The sequence below is a fragment of the Hyperolius riggenbachi genome, chromosome 3, assembly GCF_040937935.1.
Source record: "Hyperolius riggenbachi isolate aHypRig1 chromosome 3, aHypRig1.pri, whole genome shotgun sequence".
NCBI lineage: Eukaryota > Metazoa > Chordata > Amphibia > Anura > Hyperoliidae > Hyperolius > Hyperolius riggenbachi.
In genome coordinates, this window is record NC_090648.1 from 91,387,141 (window position 1) to 91,406,811 (window position 19,671).

The window sequence follows — 19,671 nt, forward strand, 5'->3', positions numbered from 1 at the left end:
ATCTACTGTGTCAAAAGCTGCTGAAAGGTCAAGGAGGAGGAGAATGGAGTATTTACCTTCAGCTTTAGCTAAGGCAAGGTCGTTGACCACTTTGGTGAGAGCAGTTTCGGTTGAGTGGGCAGGCCGAAATCCAGATTGCAGTGGGTCTCTTAGTGAGTTGGCATTAAGGTACTGGGTCAGGCGTTTGTGAACTAGCTATTAGAATTAGCTATTGTTGTGCATCAGCAGTTCTGGGTGAAAGCCTTGGTTACAAGGGCATAGAGGAATTTATTTGTTTTATTAAGTATTTATATAGCGCTGACATATTACGCAGCACTGTACAGAGTATATTGTATTGCCACTGACTGTCCCTCAGAGGAGCTCACAATCTAGTCCCTACCATAGTTATATGTCTATGTATGTATCATGTAGTGCATGTATCATAGTCTAGGGCCAATTTAGGGGGAAGCCAGTTAACTTATCTGTGTTTTTGGAATGTGGGAGGAAACCAGAGTACCCGGAGGAAACCCACGCAGACACGGGGAGAATATACAAACTCCTTGCAGATGTTGACCTGGCTGGGATTCGAACCGGGGACCCAGCATTGCAAGGCGAGAGCACTAACTACTATGCCACCGTGCTGCCCATTCTTGCCCTCTGCAATGTAGGTGTGGCTTTCCGCTCACGGTGAAGTGAAAATTACAATTTACATTCTGTAGAAGGCTAAATGATATATTATAGAGAATATAATTCACACATGCTCCCTGTGATCTGAAATAATAGTGCTTCCTGAATTTGACTTCCTTCATCTGAGTGTAAAGGTGGCTACTAATTAGGGCCGGGCCGAGGCATAGGCTGGAGAGGCTCCAGCCTCAGGGCGCAGTGTAGAAGGGGGCGCAGAATTCATTCAGCTGTCATTCCTAATTGTGTTTAAAGCAGAAATAAATAAGAAAAGGGGATACATGGCAGTGACTGCAAGCCATATAACTAAATATTAAGGTGTTGGGGAGGTTGTGGGCCCTGTGGCGCCTCTTAGTCTAATAGCAATCAGTGTTTGATGGCTCGGGTGGCAGGGATGGAGGGGCGCACTTTGGTGTCTCAGCCTTGGGTGCTGGAGGACCTTGTCCCGGCTCTGCTACTAATGATACAATTTGCTGAACGATAGATTACGCACGATTCTTCGTATGAACAATTGTAAATGAGCGCTTGGGACCACTAATGGACAAAAATCTCAATCCGATTGATGGGATCGAACCGAAATTTGGATCAATTTCATTAAACTGGTCGAATTGGTTAGGAGATTTTTGACCATAAGTGGTCCCAAACAATCATTTACAATTGTTAATACGAAGAATAGTTCGTAATCGATCGTTCAGCAAATTGTATCATTAGTGGCCAACTTTTAGTGTTATGATAAATCTTATGCTGCCACAACATCGCCCTACCGAGATGGCTAGTTATATAAGATAATACATGCTGCTGATTTTTAGGCTCTCTGCAATGAGTTCTCATGTTTCCTTCAGATGTCCCAATGGCTGGATTGGAGAATACTGCCAGTTTAAGGATCCTTGTGTGCCCACACCCTGTGTTAACGGAGGAGCCTGCCAGAGCACTATCAGAATAGGGGTTGTCCAATATGACTGTAGCTGTCCCAAAGGTTTTAGAGGTAGGTGGTCTTTGTACATCTTGAACTGTTAATGTGTGGTGATAGAACATGCTAATCTGAGGCCTGTCTTGTCCTTCTTCAGGTCAAGATTGCTCTATCATTGATGCCTGTGTCTCCAACCCATGTGAGAATGGTGCCCAGTGTACCAATTCTAATGGTAATTTCTATTGTACCTGCCATCCGGGATACCGGGGGCGTCACTGCCGGCAAGATATTAATGAATGCCGAACGCCTGGTCTCTGCCAGAATGGAGGATGGTGTATTAATACTCTTGGATCTTTCCGCTGCCTTTGCCCAAGTAGTTTCACCGGCCAGTACTGTGAAGCCAACAATGTGCCATGTTCACCTTCCCAGTGCCAGAATGGAGGCACATGCCGCCCAACCGGAGACCACTCCTACCAGTGTATGTGTCTGCCAGGTGAGGAGAAGCATGGACTCATGTGGAAACAGACTTTAGCCCTCCTTGTCAGTTTGTGGCTTGTTTATGTGATATCCTTTTCTGTTCCTTCCTGTCATCTTAAGGCTTTGTAATATGTGACATTCCATTCTGTGTCTTGCAGGGCTTGAAGGACCAAACTGTGAAATCAACACCAATGATTGTCCCGATCACAAGTGTATGAATGGTGGAACCTGTGTGGATGGAGTCAACACTTATAACTGTCAGTGCCCCCCTGAGTGGACAGGTGAGCAGGGCCAGATTTAAGGTAAGGTCACATAGGCCATGGCATAGGGCACCACAAGATCAAGGGCGGGTGGGCAGCAGGCTATATTGGGGTGGGTGGCGGGAAGGGTCACCTGTATACCTATACTGGAGGGAGGGGGTTCATCAGGCTATCTATATGTAAGAGAACGAGGGTCATCTGGCTACTAAAGGGAAGGGGGGAGGTGTCATCAGACTATCTATACTGGAGGTAAGGGAGTGGTCATCAGACTAAACTGGACGGGAGGGGAAGGGTTATCTGGCTACCTATACTGGAGGTGGGAGGGTCATCTGGCTGCCTATGCTAGAGGGAAGAGTCAACGGGCTACTGTGACGGTCGGGTTCACCAGCAGAACCATGCCATCTGCGCAATCATACAAAAATGCGCACAAGATGTGAGTTGGAGAGCCCCTTTAAATGTATTAGCCTGCTTTTAGAAAACAGTGTTTAATTCAGCCCAGACCTCTGCTACACATCGATGAGTTGTATATCTCTCCCTGGCAAAGGTGCCATAAAGCAACAGATTCACTTTACAGTCATTGTTCCCTAGAGGGAGCCCTAATAAACCCTAAACCAGAGTCATTCACATATTAGAGGAAATGGTGTGGTGTTTATCCTGCCCTAGCGAGGGGTCCATAAACCACGATGGCAGAGTCACTGGTTCCTACCTCAAAGGTGATACTAGCTATGCCTGGACTGCTAGACCCGTCATAAAATCATTAGGTGACCACATTTCTTCACTTAGCTGGTCCTGCAGAAACCCAGAGACATGTCCCTTAATGAGACTTTGATATCTCATTTCACAGTATTCCATACCTCGATGGATATTGCGGAACCTTTGGGGTGCTGTCATCCACAATTCACAGTGTGTAATGCAACCAGGGCTGTGGAGTCGGTACAAAAATCTTCCGACTCCAACTCCTCAGTTTCTGAAACCACGACTCCGACTCCAACTCAGAATCACAATCGGCTTTATTCGCCAAGTACACGGAGTGATGTACCCTGAATTGTTTTTGGTACACATGGCATGGCAGTCGAACATATACAACATAGCATATACTACATCAACATATCAAAACATGACATGCATTCAGAACAGGGGCCAGTGAGGACGGGATGGCTGAACTGGTCATGGGGAGCTCGAGGTTGAGTTCAGAAGGTGTACTGCATGAGGGAAGAAGGCTTCCGAAGACTTATGAAGCCTCTCCCGGTGGCACAGAGCAGACCTGCCAATCGAAGACTGCTAACGGGAGGACAGCGGTGGAAGGAGGGGAACCAGGAGAGGAACGGGAGGCTCTATTGGACTCAGAGCCTTCCTTCTCCTTAGGTAAGTAAGTATCTGATCTCTTTTTTTAAAAATAACTTCAGCGTTGCTTTAAAAGGAAATAAAAACTCTGTAGAGAAAATGTGTCCTACCATGCCCTTCTCTCCAGCAGTGTTATTGTCTACATTATACTTCAGGGAGGAATGGTTCCTGTGCATAAATCTAGACTGCTAAGAATCTGGGTCACGTTTAATGGATAAGAACACCATTCCCTTGTTTCAGGTCAGTTCTGTACAGAAGACGTAGATGAGTGCCAGCTCCAGCCCAATGCTTGCCACAATGGTGGGACTTGCTCCAACACTCAAGGTGGACACACATGCGCCTGTGTTAACGGCTGGACAGGAGAGAGCTGCAGTGAGAACATTGATGACTGTGCCACGCCGGCTGTCTGCTTCAATGGTGCCACCTGCCATGACCGTGTGGCCTCCTTCTACTGCGAGTGTCCCACGGGCAAGGCTGGTAAGTGAAAGGCATTCATGTCCTTTGGGGAAGTGTTGTAGCACACAAACCTATGGATTTCTTACCTTGAACAAATATGAAATGTTCTTAAAGTGTACCAGAGACGTTTTAAAATAAAAGTTTTATACATACCTGGGGCTTCCTCCAGCCCCATGTGCACGGATTGCTCCCACACAGCCACCCTCAGCCATCTCTATGGCCAGTACCGGGTCCTGTAACTTCCTCCAGTAGTGGCCAGTCTGCGCAAGAGAAGTGCGCCCTCTACGTATTCTGCAGTGATCTGCATCGGCCCGGAAGTCATGTTAGTCTATGGTGACGTGTAGCTTTTTAAAAAAATTACCAACGCAGTGGCACGCATGCGTGGAAGCGTATTTTTACAATACCCTTCCGTGCACTTTCGCATTTCCCGAAGCAGGGAGTGACGGCAAGCACGAGTCAGTTCCTGCTTGGCTGGTGGCCTGACAGGGAACACCACGTAGTAACACGGTGTTTCCTGAAGGCCTGTTTCTGGCAATGCGGCGTGACGCACTACATCGCTGCCTCTAGTTTACAATATGAAACCAGCCTTACTGTAGAGGTGGTCGCCCTACTCGAGTACCAGAGTAATAGCGTTACTCCCGATGCAGCAGGCGGGAGGAAAGGTAATATTGCCGTGCGCTGGGTGGAGGTTTAATCCTCCCCATTTCCATAGTTACAGAGGAGTGCTCGTTGGAGTGCATACTGCAGGTAATTGGAAGGCATCGCACAAGAAGACGTGACGCATGCTCACGCGTACATTGTGATGTATTGTCTTGAGTCATGCGTAAGGGGAATCTGATTGGCAGTCTGTAGCAAGTGAGCGCACCCGGAAGTAGTTGAAAGGGAGGCGCCTGTTCAGTGGCATGGAGCTCTTTCCTCGCCGCAGAGACATCGAGCGGTCCATGATGATGCATGCCTTATGCGAAACAATCGTCTACCGAAGGATCTCTATGCTGGGTGTACCCGGGAAGGGTGATGTAATGCCTTTTTATTGTGACATCTGCTGGAATGCTGAACTCTTGCCAATAAACACAGCAGTGTGCATTTTACTGTTGCCCACGTGGTTCTTGTTGTTGGAATGTGCACCGCAGTCTTACCGCTGTTATGTGCATCAGCCCCATTGGTTCTTATTTTGCTGTAATTTATCATATGGGCATGTACCAATTTTAATGATGTCTGAAACCACACATCACCTATGTATGTATTTGCACTTGTATTGCTGGATGCCCTGATTGTACAGTGTTTTGAACTTCTCGTCTATCTATGCCCCCCAATGTTTTTTTCGTACTACAGCGCTACGGATGATGTTGGCACTATATAAATCAAATAATAAAAACAATGCATGACGATACCATGCTGAAAAGTATACTTTGTGTCTTCTCTTTTCCAGGTCTTCTTTGTCATTTGGAGGACGCCTGTCTCAGCAATCCATGCCACAACAATGCCGTGTGTGACACCAACCCAGTGACTGGGCGAGCAATCTGCACATGTCCACCTGGCTATACTGGAGTTTCCTGTGACCAGGATGTAGATGAGTGCTCACTGGGTAATGTCCCCCCCACCCCTCACACCCTGTTCTCACACTTATGTACCCATTGTAGGCCTTTTTAGCAGAGGTCCACAAGGACACCATGATTGGTGTGTGGCTACACAGTCCCATATGCTGCTGCGCTGTGTGTTCTGACACATTTCTCTCATGACCAGTATTCATTTTTTCAGCAGTTTGTGCTATAGTAGCTTTTATGTGAGCTTGGACCAGGCGGTGTGTCCTTTGCTCCCTACACTCATCAGTGAGCCTTGAGCACACATGACACTATCGCCAGTTCTCAGCTTGTCGTTCTTTGGACACTCTTGGCAAGTACTAAACACTTCATGAAGGGAGCACTCCGGAGGACTTGTCATTTTGGAGATGCTCTGATCCAGCCGAATCGCCATCATGGTTGGGAGCATTTCTGGGATATGTTGTGGGCCAAAGTGTTGCTACAGCTATACTGGTGATAATTTCCTTACATAAAACTAAGCAGCTGTTTTGTGTTATAGCTGCTAAAGTCTTCCTCTTCCTAAATCACATAAGCAATGCTGTTCAGTGTGATATTAACTTGTTCCTCCTATGCAGGTGCCAATCCTTGTGAACACTTTGGCCTGTGTTTGAATACTCTGGGAGGCTTCCTGTGCCACTGTGGTCGGGGTTACACTGGCCCTCGATGTGAAACGGAAGTTAACCAGTGCAAGGCAGGTGAGTTTCACTAGTATTGGTTGCATTATTATCTATCTATCTGTGAAAACCCTGCCATGTCTTGCGATCATCATTCCATGTACCCCTACATCATTTCATGTAGCCCTGCTGTGCTGGTATAATCTGCTCCACACCCCTTTTCTTATCATAGCCTGGGCTCCAGGGCAGGGCCGAGGCAAAGGCGAGAGAGGCTCCAGCCTCAGGGCGCAGTGAAGGAGGGGGCACACAACTCACTCAATTATCATTGCTCTATTGTGTTTGAAGCAGAGAGAAATAAGAAAAGGGAATACATGGCAGTGACTGCAAGCCAGATAACTAGAGATTAAAGGAAAACTTAAGTCTCCTAAAAAAAAAAAATGACTTGTACTCACCCGGGGCTCCCCTCTGCCCCCTGCAGCTGAACGGTGCCCTCGCCGTGTCTCTCCGATGCAGCTGGACTCGCCGGCGGCCACTTCCGGTTTGGCCGTCACCGGCCGAGAGGCTGGGAACGCGTTCCCGGCCGCAATAGCACCCTCTGTAATGCTATTGCGGCCGGGAACGCGGCTAATCAGCCGCGTTCCCAGCCTGTCGTCCGGTGACGGCCAAACCGGAAGTGGCCGCCGGCGAGTCCAGCTGCATCGAAAAGACACGGCGAGGGCACCGTTCAGCTGCAGGGGGCTGAGGGGAGCCCCGGGTGAGTACAAGTCATTTTTGGGGGGGGGGGTTGGGGGCCCTGGGGCGCCTATTAATCTAATAGCAATCGGTGTGTGATGGCTGGGGTGGGAGGGATGGGGGGGGGGGCACACTTTGGTGTCTTAGCCTTGGGTGCTGGAGGACCTTGTCCCGGCTCTGCTGGGCTCTGTATTGATGCAGAGGTGAGAAAAGAAATGCAGTTGATGGTTGAGCCCATAGTCCACTTTTCATCCGGATATGTGGAATTACTGAAGGCCAGCAAAGCCCTATACATGGCAGCAGGCAGTCCTGCCAAGGCGGTGTGATTGTACAGTATGCAGCTGTACAACCATATAGATATTCAGAAAGAAAAAGAGAAATAGAGAGCCAAAAATAGTGCAGTGTGTCAACTCAATTGGGTATTATCAACATACGTGTATATGGAAATCTACTCACAAAATTGGGTTACCATTGGCAACCACTAAGATAGCAGGTGGGGAGATTCGACCCGATCCCACTCGGGTTAAGATTGTCGCTCTCCATAGAAAAAAAGGGCAAATAACTCCTCCCTCTAATATATAGTGTAAAATAACATAGGCGCCAATTCAGGATAAAAATGATTAAAAACCGTTTAAGAAGAGGAGGAAGTGGTGGACTTGCCTCCCCATAAGTAGACACCACAGTCTGTATCCACGGAAAAAGAAACGCGTTTCGCGGGTATCACCCAGTTTCCTCAGGCAACAATTAGAGCTATCTGTGGATTGTATAAGCCGGAGGCACTTTGGCTTCTATAAACCACAGATAGCTCCAATTGTATCTCCAATTGAGAATCTTTTTCAGTGTTTACAGACTGTGGTGTCTACTTATGGGGAGGTAAATCCACCACTATTATAGGTTAACAGCACATTGTTAACCTAAAATACTGCCCATTGAGCCATAAGAAAATATGGACATTACCTTCCACATCAGTTCTCCTTTCAGTTATACCTGACAGCAACTGATATAATGGAAAAGGGCCCTTTATGTTTTATATGATATGGCTTGGATACTTGCCATTGTTGTGAATGGTGTAGCCTGCAGAGTTGTGACGTTGTCATGGTTTAATCTAGATTATGAGTGACAGCAATTTCCTCTCTGTCCTTTCATCAGTTGACAAACAGTTCCATAGGCGAGCCAGACTGGATTTATAGTTTTTCTGCCCCTAGGTCAACTTTCTTGCAGCTTTCCCATGTGTAGCACCCCTTCCTATTGCTTGTGCAGCCCACTCTTCCATGTCTAACATTCATGTACAGCAGCTTCCTTCAGTTCTATACAGGTCCCTTGGGCAGCAGCTCCTATTTCCATGTGATGTCCTTTCCATCCTTTGTTCAGGATTCCACGGATGTGTCAAAACTATTGAATGAGCTGAGGCTCGGCCCCGATGACATCCTTGTGGGGATCGACGTGGAGAGTTTGTACACGTCGATCCCCCACGAGGTTGGCATCGGGGCTGTCCGGTTCTTCCTTGAGGAAGAAAATCCCGACATTGAATCCCACAATTCCTTCGTCGTGGATGCGATGCGCTTTGTGCTTGAGCACAATTGCTTCATGTTTGGAAGCTCCCATTATAGGCAGGTGCGCGGCCCGTCGATGGGGGCGGCTTGCGCACCTGCCTATGCCTGTCTCCATCTAGGCCAATGGGAGCGCCAAGATGTATACCCCCTTCCGGAATACAAACAGCACGTTCGATTATGGCTGCGTTTTATTGATGATGTGCTGGTGGTGTGGAGGGGGAGTGAGCAGGGACTTGATGCCTGCATGCGCCGTTTGAATAGTAATACGCGCAACATCATGCTTACCTTTACCTCAAACAGGACAGAATTGTCCTTTTTGGATCTATTGATCCATAGGGATGGTGATGTTGTGCGCACTTCAACGTACCGCAAGCCCACTGCGGGTAACACCCTTCTCCAAGCCACCAGCCATCTTCCACAGCACCTCAAAATGGGGATACCGTACGGCCAGTTCCTGCAATTACGCAGAAAGTGCTCAGCAGAGACTGATTTTGCGCGTCAGTCGCTTGAACTATATGATCGTTTTTGTGAAAGGGGGTATCAACATGGACCACTGTGTGCCAGCCTTGAGAGAGCCAAGGAGCGCCCGAGGAGGGATCTGTTGGAAAAAGTGGGCAAACATCCAAAAGGGTTAAGAAAAGAGGAGGTTCCTCCTCGTTTCATTACACCTTATAATTCCAATTGGGGAAAGATCCGTGAGATACTCGCCAAACACTGGCCAATTCTTGAAAATGACCCCATCCTCAACAAAATTGTGGGGAATCGTCCCTTGTTAGTTGCCAAAAGAGCCCCAAATGTAAGAGATGCACTGGTCCACTCACAATACATCCCCCCGGAAAAAACAACTTGGTTAGGAAAAAGTAAGACCATGGGAATGTTTAAATGTGGTAAGTGTGTTGCCTGTGATACAGTGATGCCCTCCAAAACATTTACTGATGCCCAGGGAAGGAAATATTGGACAATAAAAAGTTTCATAAACTGCGATACTGAGTGGGTTATCTATCGTTTAGAATGTCCATGCCATAAAATATATGTGGGAATGACAACGAGAAAACTTAAAGAGACTCCGTAACAAAAATTTCATCCGGTTTTCTTCCATCATACAAGTTCCAAAATCTATTCTAATGTGCTCTGGCTTACTGCAGCACGTTCTACTCAGTGGCGTTCCTACCGTCAAGCGGCAGGGGCGGCCCGCACCGGGTGTCTTGATGCTTAGGGGGTGACACCGGGAGTCCTGTGTTGCCGCCCCTGCCGCTGCAGTCAGTGCACATGTTGTGCAAATTTGGGATTTTACACCCCCCGTGGCCGTCCCCGCTGACAACCTATGTGTGTCCCCCCCCCCCCCGGGGCCTTCCCCGGTGACAGGCAGGACTCAGGAGCAGCCCAGCTTCAGACCTCCGACCAGCCGGCGACCAGTATGCGGGCGCTAGGACCCAGCGGACACCGCACTGATATGCGGAAGTGACATCACTTCCGCATATACGGCGTGGTGTTCACTGAGTTCGGTGCGCCCGCATACTGGTCGCCGGCTGATACTGAGGTCTGAAGCTGGGCTGCTCCTGCCTGTCACCGGGGAAGGCCTGTGAGGTGAGGTGAGGTGAGGTGAGGGGGGGGGTAGGTTGTCAGCGGGGACGGCCACGGGGGGTGTAAAATCCCAAATTTGCACAACGAGTGAAGGGCACCTGTCACTATCTAACCTGGGGGGGGGGGGGATCCCTATTACTATCTAACCTAGGGGGTCCCTGTCACTAACTGGGGGTCGCTGTCACTATCTTACCTGGGGCAGTGGGGGGTCCCTGTCACTATCTAACCTGGGGTGTCCCTGTCACTATCTAACCTGGGGTGTCCCTGTCACTATCTAACCTGGGGGGTCCCTGTCACTATCTAACCTGGGGGGTCCCTGTCACTAACCTGGGGGTTGCTGTCACTATCTAACCTGGGGGGGTCCCTGTCACTATCTAACCTGGGGGGGTCCCTGTCACTATCTAACCTGGGGGGGTCCCTGTCACTATCTAACCTGGGGGGGTCCCTGTCACTATCTAACCTGGGGGGGTCCCTGTCACTATCTAACCTGGGGGGGTCCCAGTCACTATCTAACCTGGGGGTCGCTGTCACTATCTAACCTGGGGGTCGCTGTCACTATCTAACCTGGGGGTCGCTGTCACTATCTAACCTGGGGGGGGTCCCTGTCACTATCTAACCGGGGGTCGCAGTCACTAACTAACCTGGGGGTCGCTGTCACTATCTAACCTGGGGGGTCCCTGTCACTATCTAACTGGGGGTCGCTGTCACTAACTAACCTGGGGGTCGCTGTCACTATCTAACCTGGGGGGTTGCCGTCGCTGTCACTATCTAACCTGGGGGGTCGCTGTCACTATCTAACCTGGGGGGTCGCTGTCACTATCTAACCTGGGGGGTCCCTGTCACTATCTAACCTGGGGGGTCCCTTTCACTAACCTGGGGGATCGCTGTCACTATCTAACCTGGGGGGTCCCTGTCACTATCTAAACGGGGGTCGCTGTCACTAACCTGGGGGTCGCTGTCACTAACCTGGGGGGTCCCTGTCACTGCCTAACCTGGGGGGTCCCTGTCACTGCCTAACCTGGGGGGTCCCTGTCACTGCCTAACCTGGGGGGTCCCTGTCACTGCCTAACCGGGGGTTGCTGTCACTAACCTGGGGGTCGCTGTCACTATCTAACCTGGGGGGTCCCTGTCACTATCTAACCTGGGGTCGCTGTCACTAACCTGGGGGTCCCTGTCACTATCTACCTGGGGGGTCCCTGTCACTATCTAACCTGGGGGGTCCCTGTCACTATCTAACCTGGGGGGTCCCTGTCACTATCTAACCTGGGGGGTCCCTGTCACTATCTAACCTGGGGGTCGCTGTCACTAACCTGGGGGTCGCTGTCACTAACCTGGGGGGTCCCTGTCACTATCTAACCTTGGGGGTCGCTGTCACTATCTAACCTGGGGGGTCCCTGTCACTATCTAACCGGGGGTCGCTGTCACTATCTAACCTGGGGGTCCCTGTCACTATCTAACCTGGGGGGTCCCTGTCACTATCTAACCGGGGGTCGCTGTCACTATCTAACCTGGGGGGTCCCTGTCACTATCTAACCTGGGGGGGTCCCTGTCACTATCTAACCTGGGGGGGTCGCTGTCACTATCTAACCTGGGGGTCGCTGTCACTATCTAACCTGGGGGATCCCTGTCACTATCTAACTGGGGGTTGCTGTCACTATCTAACCTGGGGGGTCCCTGTCACTATCTAACCTGGGGGTCGCTGTCACTATCTAACCTGGGGGGTCGCTGTCACTACCTAACCTGGGGTTTCCTGTCACTATCTAACCTGGGGGTCGCTGTCACTATCTAACCTGGGGGTCGCTGTCACTATCTAACCTGGGGGTCACTGTCACTATCTAACCTGGGGGTCACTGTCACTATGTAACCTGGGGGGTCCCTGTCACTATCTAACCTGGGGGGGTCGCTGTCTAACCTGGGGGGGTCGCTGTCTAACCTGGGGGGGTCGCTGTCTAACCTGGGGGGGTCGCTGTCTAACCTGGGGGGGTCGCTGTCTAACCTGGGGGGGTCGCTGTCTAACCTGGGGGTCCCTGTCGCTATCTAAACTGGGGGTCCCTGTCACTATCTAGAATTCAAATATACCAGCACTCCAGCTTTCTCAAAGAATCACGCTCTTTTATTGATATTGGTAACCACACACGCCTTGAGAAAGGGGGACCCTGCGAGGCCCCGAAACAATTGTCGGTCATTTCTGTGGATATGTTAGCTCAATAAAAGAGCGTGATTCTTTGAGAAAGCTGGAGTGCTGGTATATTTGAATTCTGGACTTATACTTTGGTGGTTTGCCTATACCACAATACCAAGCACCCTACCAAAGATGGTGTGCCCAGTCACAACTTTTCCTGTTCCTGTCACTATCTAAACTGGGGGTTCATGTCACTACACAAACTGGGGGGCACCAGTCACTAGCTGAACTGGGGGGCACCAGTCACTAGCTAAACTGGGGGGCACCTGTCACTAGCTGAACTGGGGGGCACCTGTCACTACCTAAACTGGGGGGTACCTGTCACTACCTAAACTGGGGGGTACCTGTCACTAACTGAACTGGGGGGCTCCAGTCACTAACTGAACTGGGGGGCTCCTGTAACTACTTAAACTGGGGGGCTCCTGGCACTACCTAAACTGTGGGGCACCTCTCACTACCTAAACTATCTAGGCCAGCCAGCCCAACATAACCACCAGCCAACCAGCCCAGAATCACTGGCAAAAAGGCCACAGCATCACCACCAGTCAGGCCAGCATTTACTTCAACCAGCCAGTCCAGCCACAGCATCACCGCCAGCCAGCCCAGCCACAGCATCACCGCCAGTCAGGCCACAGCATCACTGCCAGGCCTTTCAGCTCACACATCATCGCCAATCCAGACAAAAATAGTATTGCCAGCCAGGCACAGCAGCCAGTAGAGGAGAATTCAGAAGCCAGGTGAGAGGTGTCTACCATATTAATGGGGCATTTTGCCTATTTATTTGAAATGCTGTCTATTTATGTGCCTCATGACTGCTGAATTTGTCTTGTTGGTGGCCTCATGGTTACTGGATTTGTCTTTTTGGGGGCCTCATGATTTGTTGTGGGCCTCAAGATTGCTGAATTTGTCTTGCTGGGGGCCTCATGATTGCTGAATTTGTCTTGTTGGGGGACTCATAATTTATTGGGGGCCTCATGATTGCTGAATTTGACTTGTTGGGGGCCTCAAGATTGCTGAATTTGTCTTGTTGGGGGCCTCATGATTTGTTGGGGGCCTCAAGATTGCTGAATTTGTCTTGTTGGGGGCCTCATGATTGCTAACTGCGAGACTATGGGAAAAGCGGATTCAACCTCATATGAGACAATAGCATTGAGGCCTGGAACCCACTGAAAACCGCAAACGCAAAACGCAACCGCTAGCGTTTTGTCTGAGCGGTTTGCAAGCGGATTCATGCGCGTTTTTGGTCGTGTTTTGCAACATTGTATTTTTTTCCCCAGCGGGTGCCTAGCGTTTTGCGTTTTGCGTTTTTATCCTGATTGGTCCTATGAATTATTTTTCATTTTGTTACAGTGTGCTGAACCGCAAAACGCTAGCAAAACCGCTCAGTTTAGGTTTTGCTGAGCGTTTCCGCTAGCGGTTCAATACTTTACATTGAAGCGCTAACGCTCCCAAAATGCTGCATGTCCTGCGTTTGCGTTTCTGAGAAACGCAAACGCTCCTGTGGAAGTTGCCCCATCCATTAACATTAGCCCATCGTTTTGGCAAACTGCTAGCGTATCGCAGTGCTGCCAAAACGCTGCCAAAAGCGCTCCTGTGGGTTCCAGCCCTAAAGGAGTTATCCGGGCAGTTTTAATAAAATTAACCGGGGGCTTCCTCCAGCCCCAAGCTCCCAGGACCTCCCTCGCCGCATCTCTGCTCTCAGCCGTTCGCCGGAGCTCCGACCCGGTCCCCGGCGATGATGTCAGAGCGACCTGGAGGTTGCTCTGTACTGCGCCTGCGCGATCGGCGCTGTCAATCACCGCCACGTGGGCCGGAGCGGACTGCGCAGGTGGTAGTAGTTCTTAGCCTCCGGCGAACGGCTGAGAGCAGAGATGCGGCGAGGGAGGTCCTGGGAGCTTGGGGCGTTCATTTTATTAAAACTGCCCGGATAACTCCTTTAAACCTACTTTTTTTTTTTTTTTTTTTTTAGCTTTTTAAAACAGAAAATAAAACTGGGGGGGTTTTAAAAAAAAAAAAATACATTTTTCAGGAGTAGGATGGATGAAATTGTTTATCTTCACAGTTTATTTTCAACTTGGATTTTCCATAATGTTCATGTATGAGTTAAAATGTTTGTATTTAGTTTAAATTGCTGTTGGCACTTTGCGATAGATAAGTGACTTTTCGCCACCACTGTCCTAATCTAATGTCCCACCATTGCTAAGTTCATGTAAACTAGTCTCCACCCGTGACCACACCCACATTTTGGTATATGACCACACACATTTTTTGCGCAACGTAGCCCCAATTACGGGGGGGCAGGGCTGTGGAGTCTGAGTCGAAGAGTCGGAGTCTGGGCAATTTTGGGCACCTGGAGTTGGAGTTGGAGTCGGAGTCGTTGATTTCATAAACTGAGGAGTCGGGTGATTTTGGTACAAAATCCACAGCCCTGTTAAGTATTAAGACTAAGGAGTCGGAGTTGAAGCTATTTTGGGTACCCGGAGTCGGAGTTGGAGTCGTGGTTTCATAAACTGAGGAGTCGGAAGATTTTTGTACCGACTCCACAGCCCGGGGGGGGGGGGGGGGGGGGGGGGGGGTGACTGTGGATAACCAGCACCGGGTGCCAAATACCCTAGGTACGCCACTGGTTCTACTATCACCATCTCTGTAATAAATCAACTTATCTTTCTCTTGTCAGACTTGTCAGCCTGTGTCTGGAAGGCTGCCAAGTTCTTCAGTGTTGTGGTTCTGTGATGCATCTCCCCCCTCCAGGCCCCTCTCTGCACACTGCTTGTGTGTTATTTAGATTAGTGCAGCTTCTCTCTGCTCTATTATCTTTTACAAGCTGGATAAATCCTCCTCTGAGCTGGCTGGGCTTTCAAATACTGAGGAATTACATACAGGCAGAGCTGTCTGCACTCTGCAGGAAGAAACAGCCTGACACTTCAGTGGAAGATAGCTGCAGGGGAAAAGAAACACAGAAATGATCTCTTGAGATTAAAAAGGAAGGCTGTATACAGCCTGCTTGTGTATGGATGTATTTTCTATGTGTGGACATACTGTACATCAACCTACTTCCTGTTTTGGTGGCCATTTTGTTTGTTTATAAACAAACTTTTTAAAACAGTTTTTAACCACTTTTAATGCGGCGGGGAGCAGCGAAATTGTGACAGAGGGTAATAGGAGATGTCCCCTAACGCACTGGTATGTTTACCTTTGTGCAATTTTAACAATACAGATTCTCTTTAAAACACGTATAATGGAACATGTATCCAATATAAAAAGTGGACTGCAGGAGAATGGACAGTATAAAAGCTCAGTGGCGGAGCATTTCTGCCTGGAACATAATGGAGATGCTGATAGTCTAAAAGCGATGGGCATAAGTCACATCCAGGCAAATAGGAGAGGGGGAGATCGACTAAAGACGCTGATGCAGCACGAAAGTCGATGGATCTATTTATTAGGCTCTATGAGCCCTGAAGGGATGAATATGGAATTGAACTATGCTCCATTCCTTACATAATGTGAAATCTGTAATAAGAGAAAAATGATTAGGGAGAAGGGGGAGAGGTGGTGGTAATAATTAACAAGAATTGGAACTCCTTGAATCCTCCATATATGTGAAAACTGGAAGAAGAAGAATATGTATACATATAAGCACAGTAACGGGATGGTATATATCTTTAAGAACAGTGACTACTCTATATAACAAATACTTGAAAAATGAGATGGAACGTTCCCTGTGAAAAAGTATCTGCACAATGTACCTGAAGCTAAAACTAAAAACTATATGCGGATATAGATGCATAGGAATAAGCTATAACTTCCTATAGACGATACCTTTGCTGGTGCGTGACAGTGATGGGAGCCATGGTGACGCTTACTATGGGCGGAAGTAAGAAGGCGGAAGTGCCTCGCTGCCCTTAAGGTGCGTCTGTAATAAAAGCGCAGCCCGGCCAATCACAACCGGCGCACATCCTGACGAAGCTCGCAAGTGGGCGGGCGCAACGCGTAGGTGGGCGGGTTCAAGTCCCGTAGCCGGAACTCCGTGTGTGACTGCAGCCAAACAGCGTGGTACTGGAGAGTCTGTCACCGCACGTACAGCAGGATTACCAGAAGCTCCCCGCCTATGCATACCGGCAGGGCGGGTAGAGCTGGGGACAAGGCTTGACGACAAGAAAGGGTCGCGACCGAAGATCCAACTGCAAACGTGGGAGGAGTGGGCCACTCAATCCGACCAATCTGGTGACAGCAGAAGTGGTGAGATCGCTCCAGACTTACACTCCACACGCAAGCGGCAGACCACATGGGAGAACGCTTACCATACTGCCCATTAGTAGCATAATACCCTCTCTCCCCCTCTCTGAAGACCATAGTACAATTGGTACCGGTACCAGTAGGGAGATATGAATGGGGTGGCATGTATGGACAGTGTGAGTGTGGTTAAAGTTCCAATACGGCTATTTTAATTGTTTTTATTGGTTTGGTCTGTGTATGGCACAACGTTTTTCATTAAAGCCAATTTTTCTATTTTTTCACAAAACCTATGAGCAACTAGCCTATTTGTTATTGTATTGCTATCTGTGAAAACCCTGCCATGTCTTGCGAGCATCATTCCATGTACCCCTACATCATTTCATGTAGCCCTGCTGTGCTGGTATAATCTGCTCCACACCCCTTTTCTTATCATAGCCTGGGCTCCAGGGCAGGGCCGAGGCAAAGGCGAGAGAGGCTCCAGCCTCAGGGCGCAGTGAAGGAGGGGGCACACAACTCACTCAGCTATCATTGCTCTATTGTGTTTGAAGCAGAGAGAAATAAGAAAAGGGAATACATGGCAGTGACTGCAAGCCAGATAACTAGAGATTAAAGGAAAACTTAAGTCTCCTAAAAAAAAAAAATGACTTGTACTCACCTGGGGCTCCCCTCAGCCCCCTGCAGCTGAACGGTGCCCTCGCCGTGTCTCTCCGATGCAGCTGGACTCGCCGGCTGCCACTTCCGGTTTGGCCGTCACCGGCCGAGAGGCTGGGAACGCGGCTGATTAGCCGCGTTCCCGGCTGCAATAGCGCCCTCTGTAATGCTATTGCGGCCGGGAACGCGGCTAATCAGCCGCGTTCCCAGCCTGTCGTCCGGTGACGGCCAAACCGGAAGTGGCCGCCGGCGAGTCCAGCTGCATCGGAGAGACACGGCGAGGGCACCGTTCAGCTGCAGGGGGCTGAGGGGAGCCCCGGGTGAGTACAAGTCATTTTTTTTGGGGGGGGGGGGGGGGGGTTGGGGGCCCTGGGGCGCCTATTAATCTAATAACAATCGGTGTGTGATGGCTGGGGTGGGAGGGATGGGGGGGGAGCACACTTTGGTGTCTTAGCCTTGGGTGCTGGAGGACCTTGTCCCGGCTCTGCTGGGCTCTATACTGATGCAGAGGTGAGAAAAGAAATGCAGTTGATGGTTGAGCCCATAGTCCACTTTTCATCCGGATATGTGGAATTACTGAAGGCCAGCAAAGCCCTATACATGGCAGCAGGCAGTCCTGCCAAGGCGGTGTGACTGTACAGTATGCAGCTGTACAACCATATAGATATTCAGAAAGAAAAAGAGAAATGGAGAGCCAAAAATAATGCAGTGTGTCAACTCAATTGGGTATTAACAACATACGTGTATATGGAAATCTACTCACAAAATTGGGTTACCATTGGCAACCACTAAGATAGCAGGTGGGGAGATTCGACCCGATCCCACTCGGGTTAAGATTGTCGCGCTCCATAGAAAAAAAAGGGCAAATAACTCCTCCCTCTAATATATAGTGTAAAATAACATAGGCGCCAATTCAGGATAAAAATGATTAAAAACCGTTTAAGAAGAGGAGGAAGTGGTGGACTTGCCTCCCCATAAGTAGACACCACAGTCTGTATCCACGGAAAAAGAAACGCTTTTCGCGGGTATCACCCAGTTTCCTCAGGCAACATTTAGAGCTATCTGTGGATTGTATAAGCCGGAGGCACTTTGGCTTCTATAAACCACAGATAGCTCCAATTGTAGCTCCAATTGAGAATCTTTTTCAGTGTTTACAGACTGTGGTGTCTACTTATGGGGAGGTAAATCCACCACTATTATAGGTTAACAGCACATTGTTAACCTAAAATACTGCCCATTGAGCCATAGGGAAATATGGACATTACCTTCCACATCAGTTCTCCTTTCAGTTATACCTGACAGCAACTGATATAATGGAAAAGGGCCCTTTATGTTTTATATGATATGGCTTGGATACTTGCCTGTCACGATTGTGGAACTTTCCCCGTGATCAGCGCACAACGCGTGCGCTGACACGGCGGAGATCCTCCACAAGCGTATAATTTGCAGGAACCCAGCAAAAGGTGCTACGCACCTGTAGAGGGAAATTCCTGTCGGCAGATGGCGCTGGGGAGTGCAGAGGAACCAATCCTCTGTACCTCCACAAGTGCCAGACAGGAATTGTACGAAGCGCAGAATGCAATCGCAAGAGAGGCGATAGTGAATGAGATTGAGCAAAAGGGATAGGTTGTATGTGTGTGCGCCAATCCAGTCGCCACTCCGCGACCACGCACACACAACAGCAGATACGAAATAGGAACGCGATCGCGAGAGGTGCGATCGCGAGACGTGACACAAGGCAGAATAGAATACAAGGGTAGCAAAGGCACAGCAAATACAATAAGGAGATACGGAAAACAACAACCGCTAGCTAACCGCGAACACCGCACTCATTCGCAACAGTGCAAGCGGTTATGCGCGATCTCCACGTGATAAGCACAATAGAGACAAGCACGCCTAACTAACCATAAACAGACAAACATGAAACGGGACGCGAGCGCTTGCTTAACGGTTACCTCACCGAGCCTGTAGCAAGCGCAGCGGACAAGACAGACACACGAAAAACAAGAACTAGGCAGGAAGGATCCACCGCTCTTCCGCCAGAGCAAGTGTGATCCAAGCAGGAACATAGATCAGAAAGATCCACAGCCGCTAACGCTAGCGGCTAGTGCGATCTCAGCAAGACAGAACGATTCGCTATCAACCGCCGTTGGTGACAGCGCAATCGCGACCGACAAGACAGAACAGAAGGATCCCCAGCGCTCGCACAAAGTAGCTAGCGCGATCCCAGGAAACAGAACAGAAGGATCCCCAGCGCTAGCACAAAGTAGCTAGCGCGATCCCAGGAAACAGAACAGAAGAGATAGCTGGTAGCAACCGCTGCACCAGCTATACTCCAAGAACATAGATCAGAACCATTTCCTGTCAACCACCATAGGGACAGGACAATGGCAAACAGGCAAGACAAGACAGAACAGGCAATACAGATAATA

The 19,671-nt window shown here is 49.4% G+C and overlaps 1 protein-coding gene across 1 annotated transcript in view; it reads left to right on the forward strand.

Annotated features, from left to right (window-relative positions):
* LOC137562834 (neurogenic locus notch homolog protein 3-like) overlaps window positions 1-19,671 on the forward strand; it is a 111,889-nt gene that overhangs the window by 36,214 nt on the left and 56,004 nt on the right. The window contains exons 3-8 of the mRNA XM_068274579.1: window positions 1,503-1,645; window positions 1,728-2,063; window positions 2,206-2,328; window positions 3,892-4,128; window positions 5,537-5,692; window positions 6,263-6,382. Coding sequence (XP_068130680.1) covers window positions 1,503-1,645; window positions 1,728-2,063; window positions 2,206-2,328; window positions 3,892-4,128; window positions 5,537-5,692; window positions 6,263-6,382 — 1,115 coding nt within the window. The remainder of the gene's footprint in view (window positions 1-1,502; window positions 1,646-1,727; window positions 2,064-2,205; window positions 2,329-3,891; window positions 4,129-5,536; window positions 5,693-6,262; window positions 6,383-19,671) is intronic.